This window comes from Pseudochaenichthys georgianus, chromosome 9, assembly GCF_902827115.2.
Source record: "Pseudochaenichthys georgianus chromosome 9, fPseGeo1.2, whole genome shotgun sequence".
NCBI lineage: Eukaryota > Metazoa > Chordata > Actinopteri > Perciformes > Channichthyidae > Pseudochaenichthys > Pseudochaenichthys georgianus.
This window is the reverse complement of record NC_047511.1, coordinates 17,876,720-17,898,433: the sequence shown is the minus strand read 5'-3', so window position 1 is coordinate 17,898,433 and position 21,714 is coordinate 17,876,720. Positions and strand designations below refer to the sequence as shown.

General features: G+C 43.1%; 3 protein-coding genes across 4 annotated transcripts; 2 read left to right on the top strand and 1 right to left on the bottom strand.

Moving 5' to 3' along the window:
* The first annotated feature begins 522 nt into the window (after window positions 1-522).
* On the top strand, window positions 523-2,403 carry LOC117452583 (piggyBac transposable element-derived protein 4-like). Its single transcript, XM_034091295.1, has 2 exons — window positions 523-2,064; window positions 2,257-2,403. The coding sequence occupies exons 1-2, from the start codon at window positions 523-525 to the stop codon at window positions 2,401-2,403; spliced, it is 1,689 nt and encodes a 562-aa protein (XP_033947186.1).
* An 859-nt stretch (window positions 2,404-3,262) lies between these two features.
* Window positions 3,263-8,567, bottom strand: LOC117452287 (uncharacterized). Of its 2 annotated transcripts, XM_034090809.2 has the most exons (3): window positions 8,075-8,567; window positions 6,060-7,265; window positions 3,263-5,960 (listed from the first exon to the last, which is right to left on the bottom strand). In XM_034090809.2, the coding sequence occupies exons 2-3, from the start codon at window positions 6,124-6,126 to the stop codon at window positions 4,699-4,701; spliced, it is 1,329 nt and encodes a 442-aa protein (XP_033946700.1). In that variant the 5' UTR covers window positions 6,127-7,265; window positions 8,075-8,567; the 3' UTR covers window positions 3,263-4,698. The 2 variants fall into 2 exon arrangements, with proteins under 2 accessions (XP_033946700.1, XP_033946699.1); XM_034090808.2 differs by lacking the exon at window positions 8,075-8,567 and having other exon boundaries at window positions 6,060-7,680.
* A 2,976-nt stretch (window positions 8,568-11,543) lies between these two features.
* On the top strand, window positions 11,544-21,312 carry LOC117452285 (long-chain-fatty-acid--CoA ligase ACSBG2-like). The gene is made up of 12 exons (XM_034090805.2): window positions 11,544-12,290; window positions 12,713-12,801; window positions 13,270-13,390; window positions 13,479-13,559; window positions 13,782-13,931; window positions 16,258-16,425; window positions 16,510-16,691; window positions 17,515-17,748; window positions 19,656-19,873; window positions 19,990-20,129; window positions 20,210-20,453; window positions 21,166-21,312. The coding sequence occupies exons 1-12, from the start codon at window positions 11,967-11,969 to the stop codon at window positions 21,252-21,254; spliced, it is 2,040 nt and encodes a 679-aa protein (XP_033946696.1). The 5' UTR covers window positions 11,544-11,966; the 3' UTR covers window positions 21,255-21,312.
* Window positions 21,313-21,714: the final 402 nt, after the last annotated feature.

Sequence of the window (21,714 nt, the reverse complement as noted above, 5' to 3'; positions counted from 1 at the left end):
TGGAGGCTAAAAGGGGTCAGAAATACACACACACACACACACACACACACACACACACACACACACACACACACACACACACACACACACACACACACACACACACACACACACACACACACACACACACACACACACACACACACACACACACACACACACACACACACACACACACACACACACACACACACACACACACAGAGGCTGGAAGGGGTCAGAGGGTTCAAATGCGATATACAGAATATATATATCGTAATCTTCCATAGACAGACAGACACCCTGCACCTGGCAGTGAAAGTGGAGGCTAGAAGGGGTCAGAGGGTTCAAAAGTGATACATTGTTATTTTTTACTCTCACACAAACACACAAATACACACACAAATACACACCGCACCTGTTAGTGAAAGTGGGGGTCAGAGGGTTCAAGTCTCAAATGTGTAATGGGTAAGCTCCTCCCACACTGGGATACATTATACTCTGCACTTAATGTACAGTATACTCACAATACTATCAGACAAAATGAGCAACGCAAGTGAAGAGAGGACAGCCCTGGGCTATATGGAATACATCCTTGAGGAGGATCACGACAGCGAGATAGAGGAGAACGTTTCCGAGGATGAAGACTACCTTGAGGTAAACGATGAAGATTATGATTATGATCAATCAGATGAGGAAATTGATATTCGCCCAGATGAGACATTCATGTCCAAAAATTGTGAAATTCAGTGGTCCTCATCCCCTAATGGACGCCAGGCAACACTATCGGCAGCAAACATAATGAAGGCAGTGCCAGGGCCCACCAGGATGGCAGTCTCTCGTGTCACAGACATCAAGTCTGCTTTTGAGCTGGTCATTTCAAACACAGTGCTGAAGATCGTTCTGGATATGACCAATCTGGAAGGGAGACGTGTGTATGGGGAGGAGTGGAAGGAGCTGGACGAAATACATTTACATGCGTATTTGGGTCTCCTCATCCTGGCTGGGGTCTACAAATCCAAGGATGAATCGACAGCCAGCCTGTGGGACGCAGACACAGGCAGGAATATATTTCGAGCCACAATGTCTCTGGGGACTTTCCACATTTTCTCAAGAGTGATCCGATTTGATAATCGTGACACAAGAGCTGGCAGACGTGAGAGAGACAAGCTGGCAGCTATCAGGACAGTGTGGGACAAGTGGGTAGAGCGGCTTCCACTTCTCTACAGCCCAGGACCTAATGTCACAGTGGATGAAAGGCTGGTGGCATTCAGAGGTCGTTGCCCGTTCAAGCAATACATGCCTTCGAAACCGGCAAAATATGGCTTGAAGATATGGGCAGCATGTGATGCAAACTCCAGCTATGCATTAAACCTGCAGGTTTACACTGGAAAGCCAGTTGGAGGAGCCCCAGAGAGGAATCAGGGCATGAGGGTTGTGCTCGACATGGCACAGGGTCTCAGGGGTCACAACATAACTTGTGACAATTTCTTCACGTCCTACAGCCTGGGTCAGGAGCTCCTGAAGAGAAAGCTAACAATGGTTGGAACTGTACGAAAGAACAGAACGGAACTCCCTGCCGAAATGCTGGTGATCAAGAACAGGGTCCCTCAATCCTCCAAGTTTGTGTTCACAGACACCACAACCCTAGTGTCCTACTGCCCCAAAAAGGGAAAAAATGTGTTGCTCATGAGCACTCTCCATAAGAATGCTGAAATCAGCACCAGAGAGGATCATAAGCCGAACCTCATCCTGGACTACAATGCCACCAAAGGGGGGGTGGACAACCTGGACAAAGTCACAGGGACCTACAGCACCAAAAGGATGACGGCACGCTGGCCTTTAGTAATGTTCTATAACCTGATCGATATATCGGCCTACAACGCATTTGTTATCTTCACGGAGATCTCCCCTGAGTGGAACAAGTCCAAGCTGTACAGGAGGCGCCTGTTCCTTGAGGAGCTGGGGAAGGCACTTGTCGTCCCTCATATTAAAAGGAGGCAGCACATGCCAAGGACCCCAGCCGCTGCTGCAACAGTGAGGGAGATCCAGGAGAGGGCTACACCAACTACTCCTATGCGTGAGGTAAGTGTGTGTGCGTGTGTGTGTGTGTGAACACTAACATGGAAATGGATGAACGTTCTTTATTCATTGTGAGCAGTCCTTGTATTGGTAGCAATGAATACAATTGTTCCTACATCTCCATGTTAGTGGTTCTTACAATGCACTAACATCAGCAAAAACATAGTAAAATAATCCTCATCCTCATCTTTCTAGGTTGCCGCTGGGGAAAAGAGGAAGAGGAAAAGGTGCCAGGTGTGCAAGCCGTCTGATGACACCAAGACCAGCACGACATGTGTGCTTTGTGCAAAATACATTTGCGTAAAGCACACATTGACAACATGTCCCTCCTGTGCTGTGTAGACACCACACACACACACACACACACACACACACACACACACACACACACACACACACACACACACACACACACACACACACACACACACACACACACACACACACACACACACACACACACACACACACACACACACACACACACACACACACTTAATTGCTGTTACAATAAAATACTTTCAATACAAATCCTTTTGACTCATTTGGCTTGATTCTAAGTGAACGGGTCAATTTGACCCTGAACAGAAGAGGTGTCTCGTCTCTATTTATCAACATCAACCAATTGTAAAAAAAAGTTGGAACATTTTAAAATTAATTTAAAACATGTTATGTTATGCAAAACTAATGTATTTTATATCAAGGTTTTTCCAATGTAAAAAAGAAAATAGAAAAATGTTTGAATGTATATTTTTGAGAAAAACGAGTGACTTATTCTAATGGAATCATGATCTGTGAGGGGTGAATAACACAATTGCACTAAATATTGCTTTCATTGATAGTAATACAAGGTACAAACTATGTAAACAAAATAATCTGGATTTTGGGGCTTCTGACCATTTTTGGATAATTAAACATGCACTGGGTCAAATTGACCCACGAATATTATTGCTGTTACAAAAAACGAATATAACTTAAGGAACTAAGGAACTTTTGTTCTTCCACTGTGGCCTGAGAGATGAAACTCACGTGGACATAAGCTTACCAGAATGCTTACACTATGTTTGAAGCGGCAATTCATAAAGATTACTACTCAAAGATTTTACAGCATTAATCGCCAATTTCGTTCTCATGTTGTGAGATCATTCCAATCTAGCAAAGCTGTATACATTCCCCCTAAATACTGGATGAAATATTTGATTTAAGATAAGAATATCAAGTTGATACATTTTTCCCAACACAAGTGCAATTTTAAAGCATACATTTTTATTTGTGCTTCTCCATGTACAGTTTGACAAATATTAAAATGTTTATTTTGTGGCAGATGTTCCACGATTGTCAATAAAGAGGGAACGAATCGACCAAACTTGTTTCAAATTGTACTTTGAAGAAATGAATCATTACTTTAATTTGTACAGTGCATATTGGAGGGATATAAAACACTGCTCTGCTAAATGTATTTATTTAGCTGGCACATATTAACACATACATAAACTTATGAATATAATCATATGTATATGTTTATATACATATAGAAAACAATGCTTTCAGTCCAAAACACTTTGTTTATTGTGCGTAGTGTCTCTTTTTGGCAATAAATCACACATTTGAATGTAAGAATTTACACAACATTATATGTGAATATTTTACATAATATTAACCTTTAAAGTACCGATATATCACCAAAACCCCTAATGTATATACTGTGTATACGTATATGTGTGAGTGTGTGTGCTGTAGTACAGCTCCCATACATAACAATGTGAAAAGTACATCGACAAAAATTCCCTCTACTTCTCAGTCATATCAGTTTGCATTCTTAAAAAACTGGTTGTGTTGCTGCGGGAAAGTTACAATGGCATTTCTACGAAAAACAGACCCAGTTTAGCTGGACGTAATGACAATTTATCTAAACATCTTATCCTCCGGAATTGTTTTAAATAGTTAAACTGCATGTACAAGGTTGGGCTGCACATTCACTACTTGACGTCTGACAGACTGTACTGATATCAGTTCATATATCTGGAACATCCACACACTTGACATAGTTTCTTTGAACAGAAAGACGGATCAACTTCCTTCTGTCTGAAAGAAAACAGCATTACCCCCATTTTACCCGACCAACTGAATGACAACCAAACTTCCACATTTTCAACCAAATGTTAAATGTTCTACCAATCATACTACCTTCCAGTTAATATAAAACAAATATCAATAGAAGAAAATTATACTTTTTTGCCCAATGACCAATCCACACAGCTTCCTGCACATTACTCGTCTGAGGCTGATTTAACCATGCATGTTGGAATTGTTAGTAATGGAACTTAAAACAATGAACAAGCTAAAAAACACATTATTATCCTGTAAATCAATTGAAACACTGACTTAAAGTGCAGCAGCTAACAGTTTAACCAAGCAGGACCAATAAAGAGACACTTGTAGTGCCGTGGAAAGAGTTCCAATCTTTATTATCCATTAATATCAGAGAGGTTAACACATGCACTGCTCTGCCTGATGAGCTAGCAGGAATGGCAGCTAAAGCTACAGGTGTTCCCCACTAAAGGGTCCGTGTGGCAATACAATAAGCAAGGTGAATTATGGTCCCACATGGTGTCACCACACAAGCCCCCCCAGAATTCACACATAAACAAAATCAGCATGGCGGGGAGGAAGGACACGCCGACCCCCACGACTCCTGAGCACGGGAGTCGGAAAAGTGACTTCCGCTTGTGTGGCCCCCGGAAGGGGAGGGACCGGAACAACAGGTCTTAAATCCGTGACAGGGGACGAGGCCGGGGGGCGGCCCCGTCGCGGAGGTCGAGCCAGCACCACAGGCTGGTCCAAGTCCAGGTGAGCAGCCTTCACCCGGTCCACCGAGACGTGCTCGGCCTTGCCACCCAGGTCGACCACCAGGTGCTTGTCCCCGTGCTCCAAGACCCGGAAAGGCCCATCATAAGGGGGCTGCAGGGGGCCTCTGTGCGCATCGTGCCGGATGAACACGTGCTCCGCCGAGCGGAGCTCTGCGGGAACCTGGGACACCTTAGTACCGTGCTGAGTAGTAGGGATCGGAGCAAAGGCCTCAGCGGCGTCCTGCAGGAAAGCCCGCTGGGCCGTCGCCGACCAGGGAGCCGATGCTTTAGGGAGGAAATCCCCTGGAACTCTCAACGGCTGCCCGTAGACCATCTCAGCCGTAGAGCACTGCAGGTCTACTTTAGGCCCGTGTCTGAGGAAATGTCCGACGGGGTGCCAAAACGACACACCCACGTTGAAGGCCCGGGCAACGTCCGCGGCCGACGTCGAAACGAGCGGGACCGCCTCCGGCCAACGGGTCGTCCTGTCCACCATGGTGAGGAGGTAGGACAAGCCCTGAGAGGAGGGCAATGGACCAACCAGGTCGATGTTGAAGTGGTCAAACCTCCTCTCAGGCACCAGGAAACGCTCCAAAGGGGCATTCGTGTGGCGGTGCACCTTAGCGCGCTGACAAGCCACGCACTCACCAGCCCAAGTCCTCACATCCTTTTTCAGCCCATGCCAGACGAACTTTGCAGCCACCAAGCGCACCGAAGGCTTAACGCCGGGGTGTGACAGGCCGTGCACTGCCTCGAACACAGAGCGCCTCCAGCTGGCGGGAACGACTGGCCACCTTGGAAAACTGACGAAGAGGAGCCTGCACGTGCCGCCGACGCTCAGGGCCACTACTGAGCGCCGGCCCCTCCGTTTCCCGGGGGTTTGTAGCTGCACGGGGCGATGCATTTCTTCGCTATTGTCCCGAAACGTGCATGGTAAAAGCACTCTCCGGTGTCTCCACGCCGGCTCGATACAGCCGTGTCCTGCCTCAGCCACGCTTTCTTGACTGCAGATGGGCCGCTGAGCGTCGCGGCTAACGTCTCTGCACCGGGCTGTTGTGTAGCCAGGAAAAAACAATCCGCTTTCTCAGCCAAGGCACGGAACGTGTGTGACGTTAGTTAATTTAAAGTAAGTTAAAACCCAATACTCACATTTATTAGTGATTCCTCCGCTTGCGGCTGCTTTTAAATCCATTCTGCTGGGGAGACCGGAAGCCATTTCATTTGAAAAAAAACTCCCTCTTCCCTGCGCGCATTGCACCCTGGGATATGGTAGGCCACGGAGTGTACATCAGATGTATCCTTCAAATTGGGGAAAAGTAGGCTGCATTCGTGGGCCGCATTCGGAGGAGTCTCGTCTTTTTTTTAAATTGGGACAGCCTTCTTTCGGCGGAAGTGACGTGTGCGGTATACGAATGCACCCTTCTAAGGATACAACCCCTGAATTGAGACAGTGGCTGTGTCTCAATTCAGGTCAAACCCAAGGCGCATTAAAACGTACATTTTCGTTAAATAATATGGATAAATATGTGACGCTAACTAGCTAGCTGGACGTACTGCACTGTTGTTTACACTTTTTTTTTTTTAATTCAATTCAGAAGTTTATTAAAGTCATACAGAGATCTGGGCTCTATTATAGATAAGTTATACTTTATATTACATAAATAGACCAAAGTGAAAACATTTAGACCGGTATAGCCTACAGTACGGTGGGATTTATAAAATGCTACCCTGACGTCTGCTATTAGCTTTATTTATTTTTCTGACATGTTCCAATGTTTTACTGTTTATTAAACTTTGGGACAAAATTACAACCTTTTTATTCAGCTCACGCTGCTTTGAGGTAGGGCTAAAAGAAAAGCCTATTTTAAATATTTCCACCAGATTTGATCATCTTTTATTTAGGTTAAAGTTTATTTAATTGATCCTAATCCCATAATAATAAGATAATCAAAAGTAGACAGCAGCCTTTTGCTTGATGTTAGTTTGTGCTGTCAAAGGGATGCAGGTGTGACTGTCATTTCATCTCTTTAGTTTTTTAAAAACCAGAACATCATTTTAAATGATCCCTTAAGGATTGTTTGTCTGAAATGCTTAGTTACATTTTGCAATAATACTTTTGCAACCCTGTGTTTAATATGATTAATTCACTTTTTTCTTTTTCTCTTGTTTTTCTCTGTAATTAGGACAATTCTGGAGAAACGGATCTGCTGGAGAAGGACCCCTAATCTGAAAAGTGCACAGTGGATCATCAGGACAGAGCTGCATCCACCTGGACACCCCGTGGTGCTGGAGAAGGACCCCTAACCCCAGCGGATCATCAAGACAGAGCTGCCATCCAGCTGGACCCCTGTGGTGCTGGAGAAAGCAAAACGGCGATCAGGAGCATCCTCCACCCAGAACTCTGCTTACTGCCGTCCTACAGACTTGTCTTACTTTCAGAATTTGATTTTGGGTCCTTTCTTTTAATAGATATCTAACGATTATAGCTTGACTCTGTCTGATTGCCCAAACAGCTGCTTCTATACTTGCTGCACATATAATACAAATAAACAACTCCATAAACACACTTTTGCTGATATTTGTGTTACTGCTGGTGATGTTAAATAACATAATTGATTTCCTCTGTCTCAATGATGAAAGTTATAATAATAGAAGACATGAAGCTGCAGAGAGAGGATGAATATATTCTTACCTCTACTTTGTGATCAGATGAAAATACAATATTAAATTGTAATTGTTAAACACATTGTTTATTTCATTTACTGAGGTTTTAAAGATTATTTACAACATGTGTACATAAGTAGTGGAATAATAGGATATTTCTAGGTCATTAAACTGTCTTCAGTTTAATTTTATTAATACAAAAAATAGGTAATAGAAAATGTTTAATAGTGTATTTCATACATTTCATTTTTAGGGGAAGCAGGAGAATCTGTTATAATCACAGCTATTAAGATTAGAACACTAATATTGTTAACAATTAATCTATACAACATGCTTTTGTTCCTTTAAAAAACATATTGTTTTATTAGTACAGAAAAATTAAGACTTATTTTAAATATATGAAATAATATGATTAAATTGCATCAGCTATATATAATGTACTTGTTAACTTACTAATGTAACATTACTGGGGGCTAAAGGAACAGCTTCATCGTATTCACCTGGCCATGGTTCTCTTTATTTAATCTCCGACGGTGATCTCCAAAAAATGTAAAAGTAAAGTTTCTGGATCCTTTTCAGCTAATTTGCTAGCAGGCTGCTGGAGCAACGCAACCGAACAGCGCGTATCACGTGACGTAAATATGAAGTGCTCCGTAGGCTAGACCGTCTCATTTCGTAGGCCGCTCGGTCCAGCCTACGGGGTCTCGTCGGCCGCATCCTGCGTCGACCGCGTAGGCTGCGTACCCCGAAGGATACAACCCCTGAATTGAGACACGGCCACAGCCACTACCATTTTAACAAAATGGCTGCAATTGTGTCAGACCAAATATGGCTTCAGTCAATATCAAAAGTTTAACTCTTCAATCAAATACATTTTCCCATTCAAATGTTCACCTAGGGCTATGCAATGAGTAACACTAATGACAGACTTGAAAGACGCATGTAACATTTGAAGATAAAATGACACCTTTAACAAACAAAGTAAGAAGTATCTGACTTTCCTTATATCTTTGTCCACTGCACTGCCTCAAATGATGTTCTTACAGGAAGCACTTCAGAGACAGTATACATTATTTCAAAAATAAAAGCGTTTTGTGTAGCAGTAACACCAATGACGTAATTTTGGGTGACTGACATTTATTTGATATTATTAATAATAATTTGCGTTTTTTTTACCATTTCAGTGTTATATTTAATGCTTGTAATGTTATGTAAATATACATTAGATGTATTTATTGAAAAAAAACTTTTAAATTAAAACTATAGGCTCCACTTCCATGGATGATCAAAGTGACAAGGCAGTTCCTTGATCTTGGCATTTTAAATAAATTGCGTAATTTACGTATAAAACCATTTTTTATTTATTTTGTATTTAGTACCATTGCAAAGACAATCTCTATTTATTCAACATATATAATGAATGTGAGTATTAGGTCAACATCATGTATTTTGGTGTCTGCAAAAGTAAGTGACAGCACTTCCACCTTTTCTATATGACCCACATAAATACAGCTGACAGCCGCGGTGAAACTCGAGCGTTTAGAGCCGCATCCGGTGAGAACGCAGTCTGTGTCTCTTTGGTCTATACTGCCTGTTTGCTTTTACCTGAAGCCTGCAGGTTCTTCAGACCAGGCGGGCGAACCACCGTCCAGCTGATGTCCTCGGTCTTGTGCAGTAACTTCTCCATCTCATGCATGTTGGTGAGGACGCTGCGGATCATCGGCAGCAGGAGGAATCGAATCAGAAAAGATGACTGCGCTTCAGAGTTAGCTAACATCAACAAGAAAAAAAAACTGAGAAATTATCCTCTTACATTCTACAAATAATGTCAACAGAAAAAAACATTGTATTTAAGCTCCAAGCCGATCTCCATTTAGACAACACGCATTTTAAAAGGTGTTTCGCCTGCCATCTTGTCTGCAGACTTGTCAAAGCATTAATTCATGGTTTTTACTAACCGGTATCAGTATGTTGTTACTTCGGCGTCATTTTGAAACGTGTATTACAATTAAATCACGGTCAAATATGTTCATTTTGTTATAGTTGCCCGCCTCAGAGCGACGATAGTGTGTTTAATGTTGACTTGTGCCCCCGCTGAGCTCAGTCCCTCTGGGGGACGTAGCAACCGTTGCAGGATAACATAAAATAGCATCCTATTGCCGGACCTATCAGCTATAGATGACCCGGCGGCTACACGGCCAAAGCTCATAAAGTAGCCTACCCTCAAACACTTTTCGGACAAAAGAAAAGGAGCTTCGCTGCCCACTGGTATGCCAAGTACACATCCTTGGAGTATAGCATTAGCAAGGACAGTGTGTTTTGTAAAATGTGCCGGCATAGAGAGTCGAAGTCCCTCCCTTTCAGGGGGAGCTCCATGGGACCTTATTTCGGAACAATTATGTATTGAAGTCAATGGGGAGAGAAAGATTATCTTTCGATCCCGTTTGAATCGTGCCATGAATTACACATAATTTTGCAAGTAAAAAAAAAAAAAAGTGTCGTGAAACTGCGAAGCGTCACTTTTTGTTTTGTGTGTGAAACCGCTCAATGAACTACATCTCCCGTCTCGCACCACACACACCAAGACGGCCGTCACGTTGGCACATTTCACTTCTTCCTGTCAGAATGAGGTGAAAAGTATTAAACGAGGTGAAAATCACTACAAGTCTGGGCATGTTGAGAGGTTGAGAGCTGTACATACACAAAAGGGGAGTTAGTCGGTTCTGTAAGAGCCAGCATGCGGGACCGGGATTCTGGGATTTGTAGTCTTTCTAGTTGCGTATTTTTCATAGTCAGTTTTACGACAAACTGTGACTTTTTGAAATGGAAATTCTTTTTTAAGATTGACAATTCAAACGGGATCGAAAAATAATTTTTCTCTCCCCATTGACTTCAATTCATGATTTTTCCGAAATAAGGTCCCATGGGTCGGAAGTAGATGGGCGGGACTTCGCCTCTCAGAGAGAGGCGGGGCCGGCGGAGAAGATACATTAGGCTTGTTTGAGACAAGCAAGACCTGCGCAGACCTGCGCAGTTGCGATCAACGTCTTGCTAGTGCGTTGCATGATGGTTAGTCATTTTGTCCGACTTGCTCTGGAGGCTCGCCCACATGAGACTTTGAAATCTCGCGGGACAAAAACGCCCGCAGCCTTGAGAGCGAGGCGAGGCGAGTTGGCGCAGTTGCTCTCCACGAGCTGCGGAAGCGAAATGCTTGATGGGAAACGGCTCGCTGGTATCTCGAGCTGAGCGCTCATTGGTGGTTTTTACCACGTGCTGCTGATGAAACTCTCCAATTGGCTGGCAAAAGTTTGTTGTTGTTTTGTGTCAGTTTTACGTCGCCACATCCATTCCCATTTTTCATCATTGTTCCACAATGTTTATCATCATGCAATTAATATCTATATATTTTATACTATACTGCTTACCGTTTTCATACTTTATATATCTTAGCATATTCATACACACTGTTCATACTGCTCACAGGCTGATATCTAGTGTATTCATACCCCATTGTCTATTCATCATTCAATTCATTCTATATGTTATTCTGTAGATTGTGTACATTACTTTCCACTTCACTGCTTGTTGCACCTGAGAAGCTAAACTGCATTTCGTTCTCTCAGTACCTGTAATATGTGCAATAACAATAAAGTTGAATCTAATCTTGAGCAGGAACAAATGTATTTACTTAGTACATATCTGACATTAACGATTAAACACATTTGTGCATTCTTTATAAATGCAAACCGAGTCAAGCCGACTCCGGAGGTGGCGGTATGCACCTTAAAGTTGTTTGCAATCCGCCAAAAAACCGAGAGAAGAAGAAGAAGATGAAGAAGCCGTCTCCGAGCTGTCCGACTTCAGGCGAGCTTTTTGAGACCTCCCCCAGCTGCGATCGTCTACTCTCGTCTACTTTCGAGGCGAGCCGCAATGTGTCTCAAACAAGCCTATTCAGTCTCCATGGTTACAGGGACTGGAAACACATCGACTATGCTCTCAGTAAACACGAATGTCATTCTAGGCATAACCTATTTTTATTAGATTATTAACAAAAATCGCGAGAAAACATTTGAACAGGCCAGCCGAAATTACATTGGCCCACCCACAATTGAAATCCTGGCACCGCGGCTGGTAGGCCTATTATGTCTGTGTTATTTGATGCTCTTGCCAAACTTCCTCTCCACAAACTGAATTGGTAGGTAGACTTGACAATCCTGTTGAGTATCTGGTATGTGTTTCCTCATCCACTGCACAGCTAGCAGATTGTGTTGCTCTGACACCTCAGGAGTTAAAGCCCACAGTCCAGAGATGTCGGCAGTCCTCTCACTCACCTGACTCCTCCGAAGCTGGCTGTGTCTCGGTGTGGTGTCTTCTGTATTTAACCTGTAACAAATGGCGGGTAAACACGGCTGCCCATGTTGTCCCAATACAGAAGAGCCCAGGGCAGTTCCTCTGTCGACGGCCAAAGCACAGACCGCTCTGGCCCCAGCAGACCAGCTATGGAGCACCAGCAGAGACCAGGCGGTGCGGCTGAGGATGGAGGGCTCGGGTCCGGCCTCAGAAACCCCCATTACCGTCCATCAGCTCTTCATGGAGACGGTGGAAAATTACGGGGATCGTCCCGCCTTGCTTTCCAAAACAGAGGGCCAGTGGGTGACCCTGACGTGGAGGCAATACCACGAGCAGTGCCGTGCAGCAGCTAAAAGCTTCCTCAAGGTTTGTTTGACATGATATGCATACATTAAAGAAAAAAACAATAACATTTTTTGTGTCTCTTAAGCCTGTGTATGCCCTACATTTATTAACTAAACTACTATAAGTCATTGTTTAAATAGGGGAATTTGTGTGGCACACATAACGTTTTTACCTATGGTTTTTACCTGCGTTGTAAACAGTACCCCAGAGTTCCCCCACTCTCTCAGCGCATAGTGCGTTGTGTGAGAACAGGCTGCTGAAAAATAACACTGGAGCGTGTGAAATTAACAGCTTGTGTTTCATCTCTTGTTCCACGGACATGTTTGTGTCCCATAAGGTAGAGTCGCTTTTTAAATTAGATGTAGGTCAAGAGTAATAGAGACACAGTGCTGCTGCGTCATTAAAGAAACATGCTCCTAAAAAAACAATGTTGCTTCTTTAAGTTGGGGCTGGAGCGTTACCATGGTGTGGGGATCCTGGGATTCAACTCAGCCGAATGGTTCATCTCAAACGTCGGCTGCATTTTTGCCGGGTAAGAGCTCATTTAAAGAACTACATTCCCATGTGGACTTGTAGAGATGCTTCAGCAACCTGACACTGCACATTTTGCTCTGTGCATGCTTATCTCAAAGTCCATCTCTTTGTCTCTCCCGACTCCTGTTTAGAACAAAACAGTTTAAAGTCTAAGGAAACCAAGTACTGATGTTAATCTTGTATCCAGCTGTTGAGTAACATTGAACTTGTGTAGTTAAGGCACGAATCACAGGCTTTTGACTGGATTTGTAGTTATTACAAACTTTAGAATTCTTCAAGTTTCAATTACCCTTGTATAAGTGTTAACTGAAACTGCCTATTTTGGCAAACACAACCTTGAAAAACTATTTGTTTTATCTTACTAGGCTTTCTTGTTAAGCTAAGTTTAAAAATGGCAAACTCCACAGTGAATAATGCGTGCCTTCAACAGAGATGAATACTCTCCTTTCTCTGATTTGTGCCACAGGGGTCTGGCAACTGGGATTTACACCACCAACTCACCTGAAGCTTGTCAGTATGTTGCTGAAAGCTGTGAGGCTAATATCCTGGTTGTGGAAAACCAGAAACAGCTTGAAAAGATTCTGCAGGTCAGGACCTTTTGAAAATGTTTCACTTTTGGAAGATAGAAAGAAATCTGTCCTCACATGACTTTGTGTAATTTACGTTTCTCAACAGGTTAAAGATCAACTACCTCATCTGAAAGCAATTGTCCAGTATAAAGGCGAGCTGCAGCAGAAAGCACCCTTCCTGTATACAGTATGTTCCCTCACCAAACATATTGACAAAGTAAAACAAATGATCTGATAGTAAACTGTATGTGATGCTTACAGTAGCACCATTTACATTTTTAAAGCTAAATTAGGATGATTAAAATGTATGTTTTAATAATTCACTTAAATGTATTAAACTGCACAGTATCAGTTACATTTTAGTCTGGGTTTGGACACATTTTTCACCATGATCTCTCCATATGTGTAGTGGGCAGAGTTCATGAAGCAGGGAGAAGACGTGCCTGACGAGCAGCTGGATGCTGTGATTGACAGTCTTCGGGCCAATGAGTGCTGCACCCTCATCTTTACCTCGGGAACAACTGGCAACCCTAAAGGAGTCATGTTGAGCCATGACAATGTGAGTTATAGACATTTACTTTATTTTTCTTAACTTTTATTGTAGATTAGATGTCTCTCTAATTAAGTGTTTAGTTTTGTAAAATGTGAAAAACTGACCATTACCATCTCCCAAAGCCAAAGAGGACAACGTGGTGTGAAAAGGTTTACTGGGTCAGGAAGAGAAAGACATTTAAAAAGAATACTGCAGGCTTTGATGTATATTCAGATTAAAGGTGGGGTAGGTAAGTTTCAGAAACCGGCTCGAGATACACTTTTTGTTATATTCCATGGAATGCTCTTAACATCCCGATAGCAATGAATATCTGAAGTGCTTTGACAAAAAATCCATAAAAAAATGTCATCTGTGGAAGCCGTAATACTGTAAAAAGCACGACCAATCCGTTGGATTGCCGCCCTGTCTGTCAGCCTTCCATCTCGTGCACGCACAAATGTATCTCGTGCCCTCATTGGGCGTGCATTGCATCAGTACTTCAATGACTCGCCAGCAACAGGCGGCCACTTTCACCAGTCTGCTGACGTCATGTGCGCGTTCATGTGTGTTGGAGGAGGTGCTCTGTAAGGAAGTCTGAAGGAAGGGGCGGATTCTTTTCGGCTGTGTACTTTCAAATTTTAGTGCACTCGAGCCAGTTTCTGAAACTTACCTACCCCACCTTTAAGAAGAATAACATTTTCCCAAACCTGTTTTTCATTTTTGAAGATGCATGATCGTTTTAACAGAATCTAGTTTAGTGGTTCTTCTTGTAAATACTCAATAAAGAGCCATGTGGAACTCCTGAAACTGCTACAATGCTACTGCTGAAATGGAAACACTTTTCAAACTGCTTTCCATGCGACAATATTCCCATTAGGAAATGTATTTATCTAGTCTATTTCCAATGTAAACGATCGAGATACGCACATTTATTTTTTGAAATACGCGCCTAATGACTTTGGGCACTTCCATCGATCCGGGACTTTCCCAGTGACGTCACTGTGTGGGTACGGCTTCCTGGGCCAAAGCTCAATACAGCTGCAAACAACATGGCGTGCAATGCACCAGTGGTTTCCAACAAAAGAAAACGGTCGTCGTCAGGAGCGTATTGTATTGCCCCAGGCTGCACAAATGGTTTTTATACAAAGAAGGAAGAAGTACATTTCCATAGGCTGCCACTAAAGGATGAGAAGCTGCTCAAAGCATGGGTTATTTCCATGAAACGGTCCGATCCGCCGCTGAATCAGTACGCACGTGTGTGCAGCGAACACTTTACAAATGACGATTATGTCCACAAAATGAGGTTTGATGAGTCTGGATGCCTGGTTCAATACAAAACATCGGATTTGAAGCCAGGATCTGTTCCCACAATGTTCGATTTCTCATCGTATGCAGTCGGGAACACCGACCGTCCCAGCACGTCGGCCGCGCAAGACAATGACACCAGTGTCAACAAACGTGAAGTTCGAGCCACCAAACGAGCTGCTTCAGCTGCCGAGAGAGAGGTAAATATTGCAGCACAACCAGATTACTAGCTCACACATGTATTTACTGACACAGTGTGACCTTATTAATTTATGTATATATATATATATATATTATGTAATAATGTACTGGAACTGGTGGTATCCCACTCAGCGAGTTCAGAACCGTCGGTACTTTCTGCGGATTCCAGATCGTATGCCACTCTAGTATTCGACCGAATCAGTTCATAAGCATAGGCCATGGGATGCCTGGTAACTGTAGATGCTTCCACATCAATTTCATCTCCCGACGAATAGTCAAATTCATCGTTCAAAACGTCGATCTCATTGCAAAATTCCTCCATCGCTGCCATATCTGCCACGTTGTGTTGACTTCCGGTATGGATACCCGGAGCGAGGACCCACACAGTGACGTCACCATTTGGGACTCCCCTAATGGCGGCGGCCTGGTCCCGGAATTCCCCACCCGGCCGGCGGATAATTAATTTTCTTTTGGCGAGTAATATCATATACAATAAATATTACGATCAATATCCATTGTAAAATGAATAAACTACCAGAATATTATAGCTGTAATGGTGTTTCCTTTCCCCTTTAACATTTAATGCTAAAACATCCAAATACCATCAGACAGTCGGCCTCAATAGGGTATTCAGGAGGGTTTTCAAATGTAATATACATAGATTCAGTAATTGATTCCAACCTTTTTACTGCGAAATTTAGAGCAGCTCCTGAGAATGTAAACATCAAAAGGGCATCAAACAAGAAATGGTGGCCCCTCTCTAAACATCAATGTGTTTGCTTTGTGAAAATTAAAGAAAAATGTCTCTGACTCTCTGATGACTCCTACCTTTGTCTTTAATCTGCAGCTGACATGGACAGTCCGTACGGCATCTCTCATGGCCGGTCTTAAGTACGGTGAGGAGGTGTTGGTCAGCTACCTGCCGCTCAGCCATGTGGCAGCCCAGCTAATTGACATGTGGATGTGTGTTTGTTTTGCCATGACAACATACTTCGCAGATCCAGATGCTCTCAAGGTATGGAAACCTTGAGCTGTATAAAACATTGAGTTATAATGAAGGTTTTCTATCTTGACTATAATCTCCATTCCGTTTTCCCAGGGCTCCTTAGTGAACACACTGAAGGAGGCTCGTCCCACTTGTTTCCTGGGGGTTCCTCGTGTGTGGGAGAAGATGCAGGAGAAGATGAAAGCTGCCGGTGCCAAGGCATCCCCAATGAGGAGCGCAGTGGCAGGCTGGGCCAAGTCCATAGGCCTGCAGTACAACTACAGTGTCATGAACGGGTAAGGACGAGCAAAGATTGTTTCATTGGTGCCATGCCATTTTTCGGAAATCCAAATGATCTGAAAGATTTCCAATTGGATCGAAAGCCCATTTTTCATGTAACAAATAGTTTTTATTCAGATGGCCCATAGCTTAGAAAATACACACTAGCACCAAACAGCAGCACATGGCTAATGATCACGCACAATGATGTCATCGGACCTTTGCAGCTGCAATATTTGTATTCTTTTGTTTAGGTATTAGGAGTGAGGCACAGTTACAATAGCTAATCAGAGGAAGAGTTTGGCAGAGCATGCCTTCACAATATTAGGAAATAGATATAGCCTATAATAACTGGGATGGTCCAATGATGTCCTTCTGCATAATAATTAGCCACGTGTATCTTTTTGTTGTAATGAGAGTTTGTACTTTCAGAGCAGTCATTGATTTTATTATCAGGCAAATTGGCTTTCAGTTTGGACTTTTAGGGTTGCAAAATAATAGGAAGTCCAGCCTCATATTTGCATTATAAAATGGCCAATTAGCACCGGTCACGCTGAACAGCTGATGCAGCTGAGGCTGACTTTAGCTCTGCATGATTGTGGTTTGACATTTTGAGCTTATGATTACACCATATTAAGTGGAGATACAACACATCAAACATCCTGAGGGGGAAATTGTTTGTAGAAAATGTCTTAGCAATCCATCCTGTAGTTATTTCGTTATGGGTCAATTTCAGCTCAACATTGCTACCTATTTTTTTATGGGCCGTTCTTAATTACTAACAATTCATGACTTCAAATATGTAACACGTGAACATGTGACTTTGTATTTGGCTTATAGGGAGAATCAGGTGCCGTGGGGCTTCATGCTGGCTAATAATCTGGTCTTTAAGAGGGTCCGTGAAGCGCTGGGTTTAGACCGCTGCAAGCTCTGCTTCACGGGCGCTGCCCCCGTCACCAAAGACACTCTGGAGTACTTCATGAGCCTGAACATGCCGCTGTTGGAGTTATACGGCATGAGTGAAAGCTCCGGCCCACATACCATCTCTTCTAACAGCAGCTACTGCATCGCAAGGTCAGCAGCAAAGCATTATCTAACAACTCTAGTATATCAAATGTGATGCTGATATGAATGTGAGAATATTACAAGACTTTGTGAGATTCACTCACCTCTTTTTCCAAGTGATGTTACCTTAAGCAGTGTTGGTTGGAGCTTGCTTTGCCTCCTTCATCCCCATGACAACATTGCTACTGTTGATAAGCGGTGATGATGCAGTGTATATGTTTTGGGCTTTAATTGTGAAAGTGAAATCATGACCCAGAGACGGACCGTTTGCATAGTGAAAGCAAGGCTTAAAGGCATCTAATCTAAATGCAGATAGTGTCATTTATTTACAGCCATTTATTGGTGCAATTAACATTTACTTCATAATCACAAGGGAGAGCTAAAGTGTTATCTATTGCCACTTAAAGTTACGTAACATACCTGTGTAAGATACCATGATCTTTTTCTAAACCTAACCATGTAGTAGCGTAATTAATATTATGTGCTCAAGTCAGTTGAAGACGTCCTGACCCAGGGTCCGATGAGATGGGATTTAAGATGTATTGTTTATTAATGTTTCCTCACTACTACCTTCCTACAGTATTTGCAATATGTTTATTATAAGCAGTTATAATCAGAAATTAATTACGAGGTCACAAGCCAAATAAGGTTGCGAACCACAGGTTTAAATTAGTGCTGTCAAAATGATCGCGTTAACAGCGGTAATTAATTTTTTGAATTAATTGCGTTAAAATATTTAACGCATTTAACGCATGTGCAGAATGGCCCGCCCCATACGTGCCACCAGTGGCAGTGCCAGGGTATGGCTGGGGTAGGCTACACCCATACCAAGAAATGGCTTAGTCCCACCATGAAAAATGATGTTAAAGTAAGCAAAATAAAGTCTGCCAACTCGCGGAGTAAATTGCACAGACAGCAGTTAGTAAGATTGATTTCAGTAGCCACGGGTTTGAAAACTTTTGTCACGTAGTGATCGTCTTCTCAATAGAACATCTTTGATAACGGCGTGGTGTTGTTGCAGGAAGTCCCGACGGAGAATACTCTTGCTGTAGTACAGGGCAGAGCCATATAATAGTAATAATATGGCTCTGGTACAGGGGTGCACATAACTGGTACGCAGGTTATGTGCGTCATCTGAAATGCGCACCGTCACTTGTGTCACAAAGCGCATTTGCGTACCGACGTACTTGTGAAGCTTTTCCAGAAGGCGGTTAGATCACCGGACGACAGAGTCGGTCTCCGTGTGCACAGACAGGGCTGCTGTTAACGTCGGTCTGTACAACGGAACTGTGCCAAAACTACGCCAACCGGCTGCGGAGGGAGACTCCCCCCTTCACTGGAGAACTGCGCTAAAACAGCTGATCACAACGTTCACACTCTGTGGTCACGAAGTACTCCACTAGCCGCCGCCGCCGCCCCCCCCCCCTCTGTCGACTTTCCTGAAGTACTCCCCCGTTGATAGAAATCAACACGTAATGAATTAAGACCCCATGGTTTGATTATTGATAGGTGTGTGGGTTGTCTTTCATTTTGACATGCAGAAAAATGTTATAATAAACATAGATACTGTATGTGAAATGGATATATCCGCCTTCTTTCATTTATCTTTCCATTCCCACAATAATATACATACATAAATGGCATATTTTGGACATAGTTCGAATGGTGATTAATCATGATTAATTAATTTTTAAGCTGTGATTAATCTGATTAAAATTTGTAATCGTTTGACAGCCCTAGTTTAAATATTCACTAAGGAGCATGTTTTCTTTTATTTTGACCTGAAAAATGTTCTATCAATTATGTACATTGTAATGTATTATTTATATGTACTTAAAAGTTAAAGTAGGGGTGCAGTTGTAGTGCAACATTTGGTCACGGTGAGCTTGTTGTTTATTTATTTGTTGACTCTCCAGCTGTGGAAAGGTGATGCCAGGCGCCAAGACAAAGCTGGAGAACCCTGATCAGGACGGGAGTGGAGAGATATGTTTCTGGGGTCGCCACGTGTTCATGGGCTACCTGAACATGCCGGACAAAACAACAGAGGCCCTTGACCAGGACGGCTGGCTGCACTCTGGAGATCTGGGAAGACACGACAAGAATGACTTCCTCTTCATCACAGGAAGGATCAAGGGTACGTTGTGTTCGCAAAGACAAAAAAACATTATAAATGTGATTCAACACAAGTTAAAAGCAATCAAAAGAACTTGTTGGTAACTGAATGGTTAAACGACAACGTTGCGTTCCCAGAGCTGATCATCACCGCCGGAGGAGAGAACATCCCTCCCGTGCTCATCGAGGACTCAGTGAAGTCCGAGGTGGCCATCATTAGCAACGCCATGCTGATCGGAGACAGGCTGAAGTTCCTCTCCATCATGGTCACACTCAAAGTAACCCGGCCTCCACTCCTGCACAGGGTCACAGTTAAATACATAAAACAAACACAATAATGACCCCTCTCTTTTTCCAGTGTGTGGTGGACGACAACGGCGATCCCACAGACGCACTGACCCCCGAGGCCTTGAGTTTCTGCCAGCAGCACGACGTCACAGCGACCACGGTGTCAGGGATCATAGCCAATAAGGAGCCAGCTATCTACACAGCCATTCAGGAGGGCATAGAGCGCGTCAACGCCAGAGCAACGTCCAACGCCCAGAAGATCCAGAAGTTTGTCATCCTGGAGCAAGACTTCTCCATCGGTGGAGGAGAACTGGGTGAGTTACTTTATTAAAACTGGGGCAAAGGTGCAAACAACACTGTCATCAAGGAAGTATTCACTTCAGCGACAACCAGGTTCAATCAGCTTGGAATCGAGGTCAAGTCGTAATAGAAAGTATTGTGACTGTGTTGTCTGCCAGACAACATTCCACGAAAGGTTGTTCGACAGTGATTAAATGTCTCATTTTGTGGGGTGAAACTTCTGTGTAGCAATGCAGTGGGAGTCACCGACTCAGGAAGGAGATACGGGGAGAGCAGGAGCTTTGATGTCAAACACTGATGGTTTATTTGGAGCTTCGGCCGGAGAATTCACAAAACAAGTCACGAGTCAGAGGTTCTGACTTCACGGGAGATTTGCCACGTAAAATGTGAAGAACTCTACCCCAGACCCGTGTATTTAGCTAGTTCAGAGAGAATCATCAACATGCTGCATAACAAGATAGAATCATAACACCTCTATCAGCTGACGCCAACAGGCAGGAACAGGGAGACAGAACACTGAGAGCACAGCAGCCAAGTTCAGGACTTATCATGTTCTATCATGAACTGATAAACGGGGTCAAAGCTATGGACCTTGGAAAATATCTCCCCAACATCACCCAAAAACATTTCAAATCTGCAGTGGATCAAATGTTTGTGCCTCTACCTTGAGATTTAAGAGCAGAACAGAATTAACCTGCCTTTCTTTTCTAATTTTCGTCTGTGCAGGACCCACCATGAAACTGAGGAGGCCCATTGTTGTGAAGATGTACCAGGAGAAAATTAACGAATTGTATGGAGTGGCCACGGAAAAGTAGTAGACTGTAATTGCACAGATAATGCTGAGGATAGGTGTTCTGAGAAACTGCAGGCATGTTTATGAATGTTCACTGTGCACAGAGGTCATGTTGAGAAGTATATCAATCTCTTTTCAACTGAATGTTAAACCTTCAAAATACATTTTTTATTTAAGGGGAAAAATCTTAAATCTGATTGTGTTTTTAATAGAAAAGTGTTTTTGCTGCTATGTTTAAATAAGCTTCTGTTATTATTTAAGCTGTTAAATGTACATAGTCTCAAAGCAGCTGTGCACCTTTTGTAAATAAATCATCCAAATCAGAGCCAAATCTTGCCATTCCCATTGGCATATACAGATAACTTGTACGGAAAACCACTGGATGGTGTCATTCATCATTTTTTATGTTTTTTAAGGAACTTTTGTTCTTCACTGTGGCCTGAGATGAAACTCACGTGGACATAAGCTTACCAGAATGCTTA

Excerpts from the sequence above, each read along its gene's own strand:
- LOC117452583 (XM_034091295.1), top strand. The coding sequence starts at position 523 with ATGAGCAACGCAAGTGAAGAGAGGACAGCCCTGGGCTATATGGAATAC. Across the intron at positions 2,065-2,256 it reads CAACTACTCCTATGCGTGAG|GTTGCCGCTGGGGAAAAGAG; the intron begins GTAAGTGTGTGT and ends TCATCTTTCTAG.
- LOC117452287 (XM_034090809.2), bottom strand. The coding sequence starts at position 6,126 with ATGGCTTCCGGTCTCCCCAGCAGAATGGATTTAAAAGCAGCCGCAAGC. Across the intron at positions 5,961-6,059 it reads CGGAGGAATCACTAATAAAT|CCCGGTGCAGAGACGTTAGC; the intron begins GTGAGTATTGGG and ends GCTACACAACAG.
- LOC117452285 (XM_034090805.2), top strand. The coding sequence starts at position 11,967 with ATGGCGGGTAAACACGGCTGCCCATGTTGTCCCAATACAGAAGAGCCC. Across the intron at positions 12,291-12,712 it reads CAGCTAAAAGCTTCCTCAAG|TTGGGGCTGGAGCGTTACCA; the intron begins GTTTGTTTGACA and ends TGCTTCTTTAAG. Across the intron at positions 13,560-13,781 it reads AAGCACCCTTCCTGTATACA|TGGGCAGAGTTCATGAAGCA; the intron begins GTATGTTCCCTC and ends CCATATGTGTAG.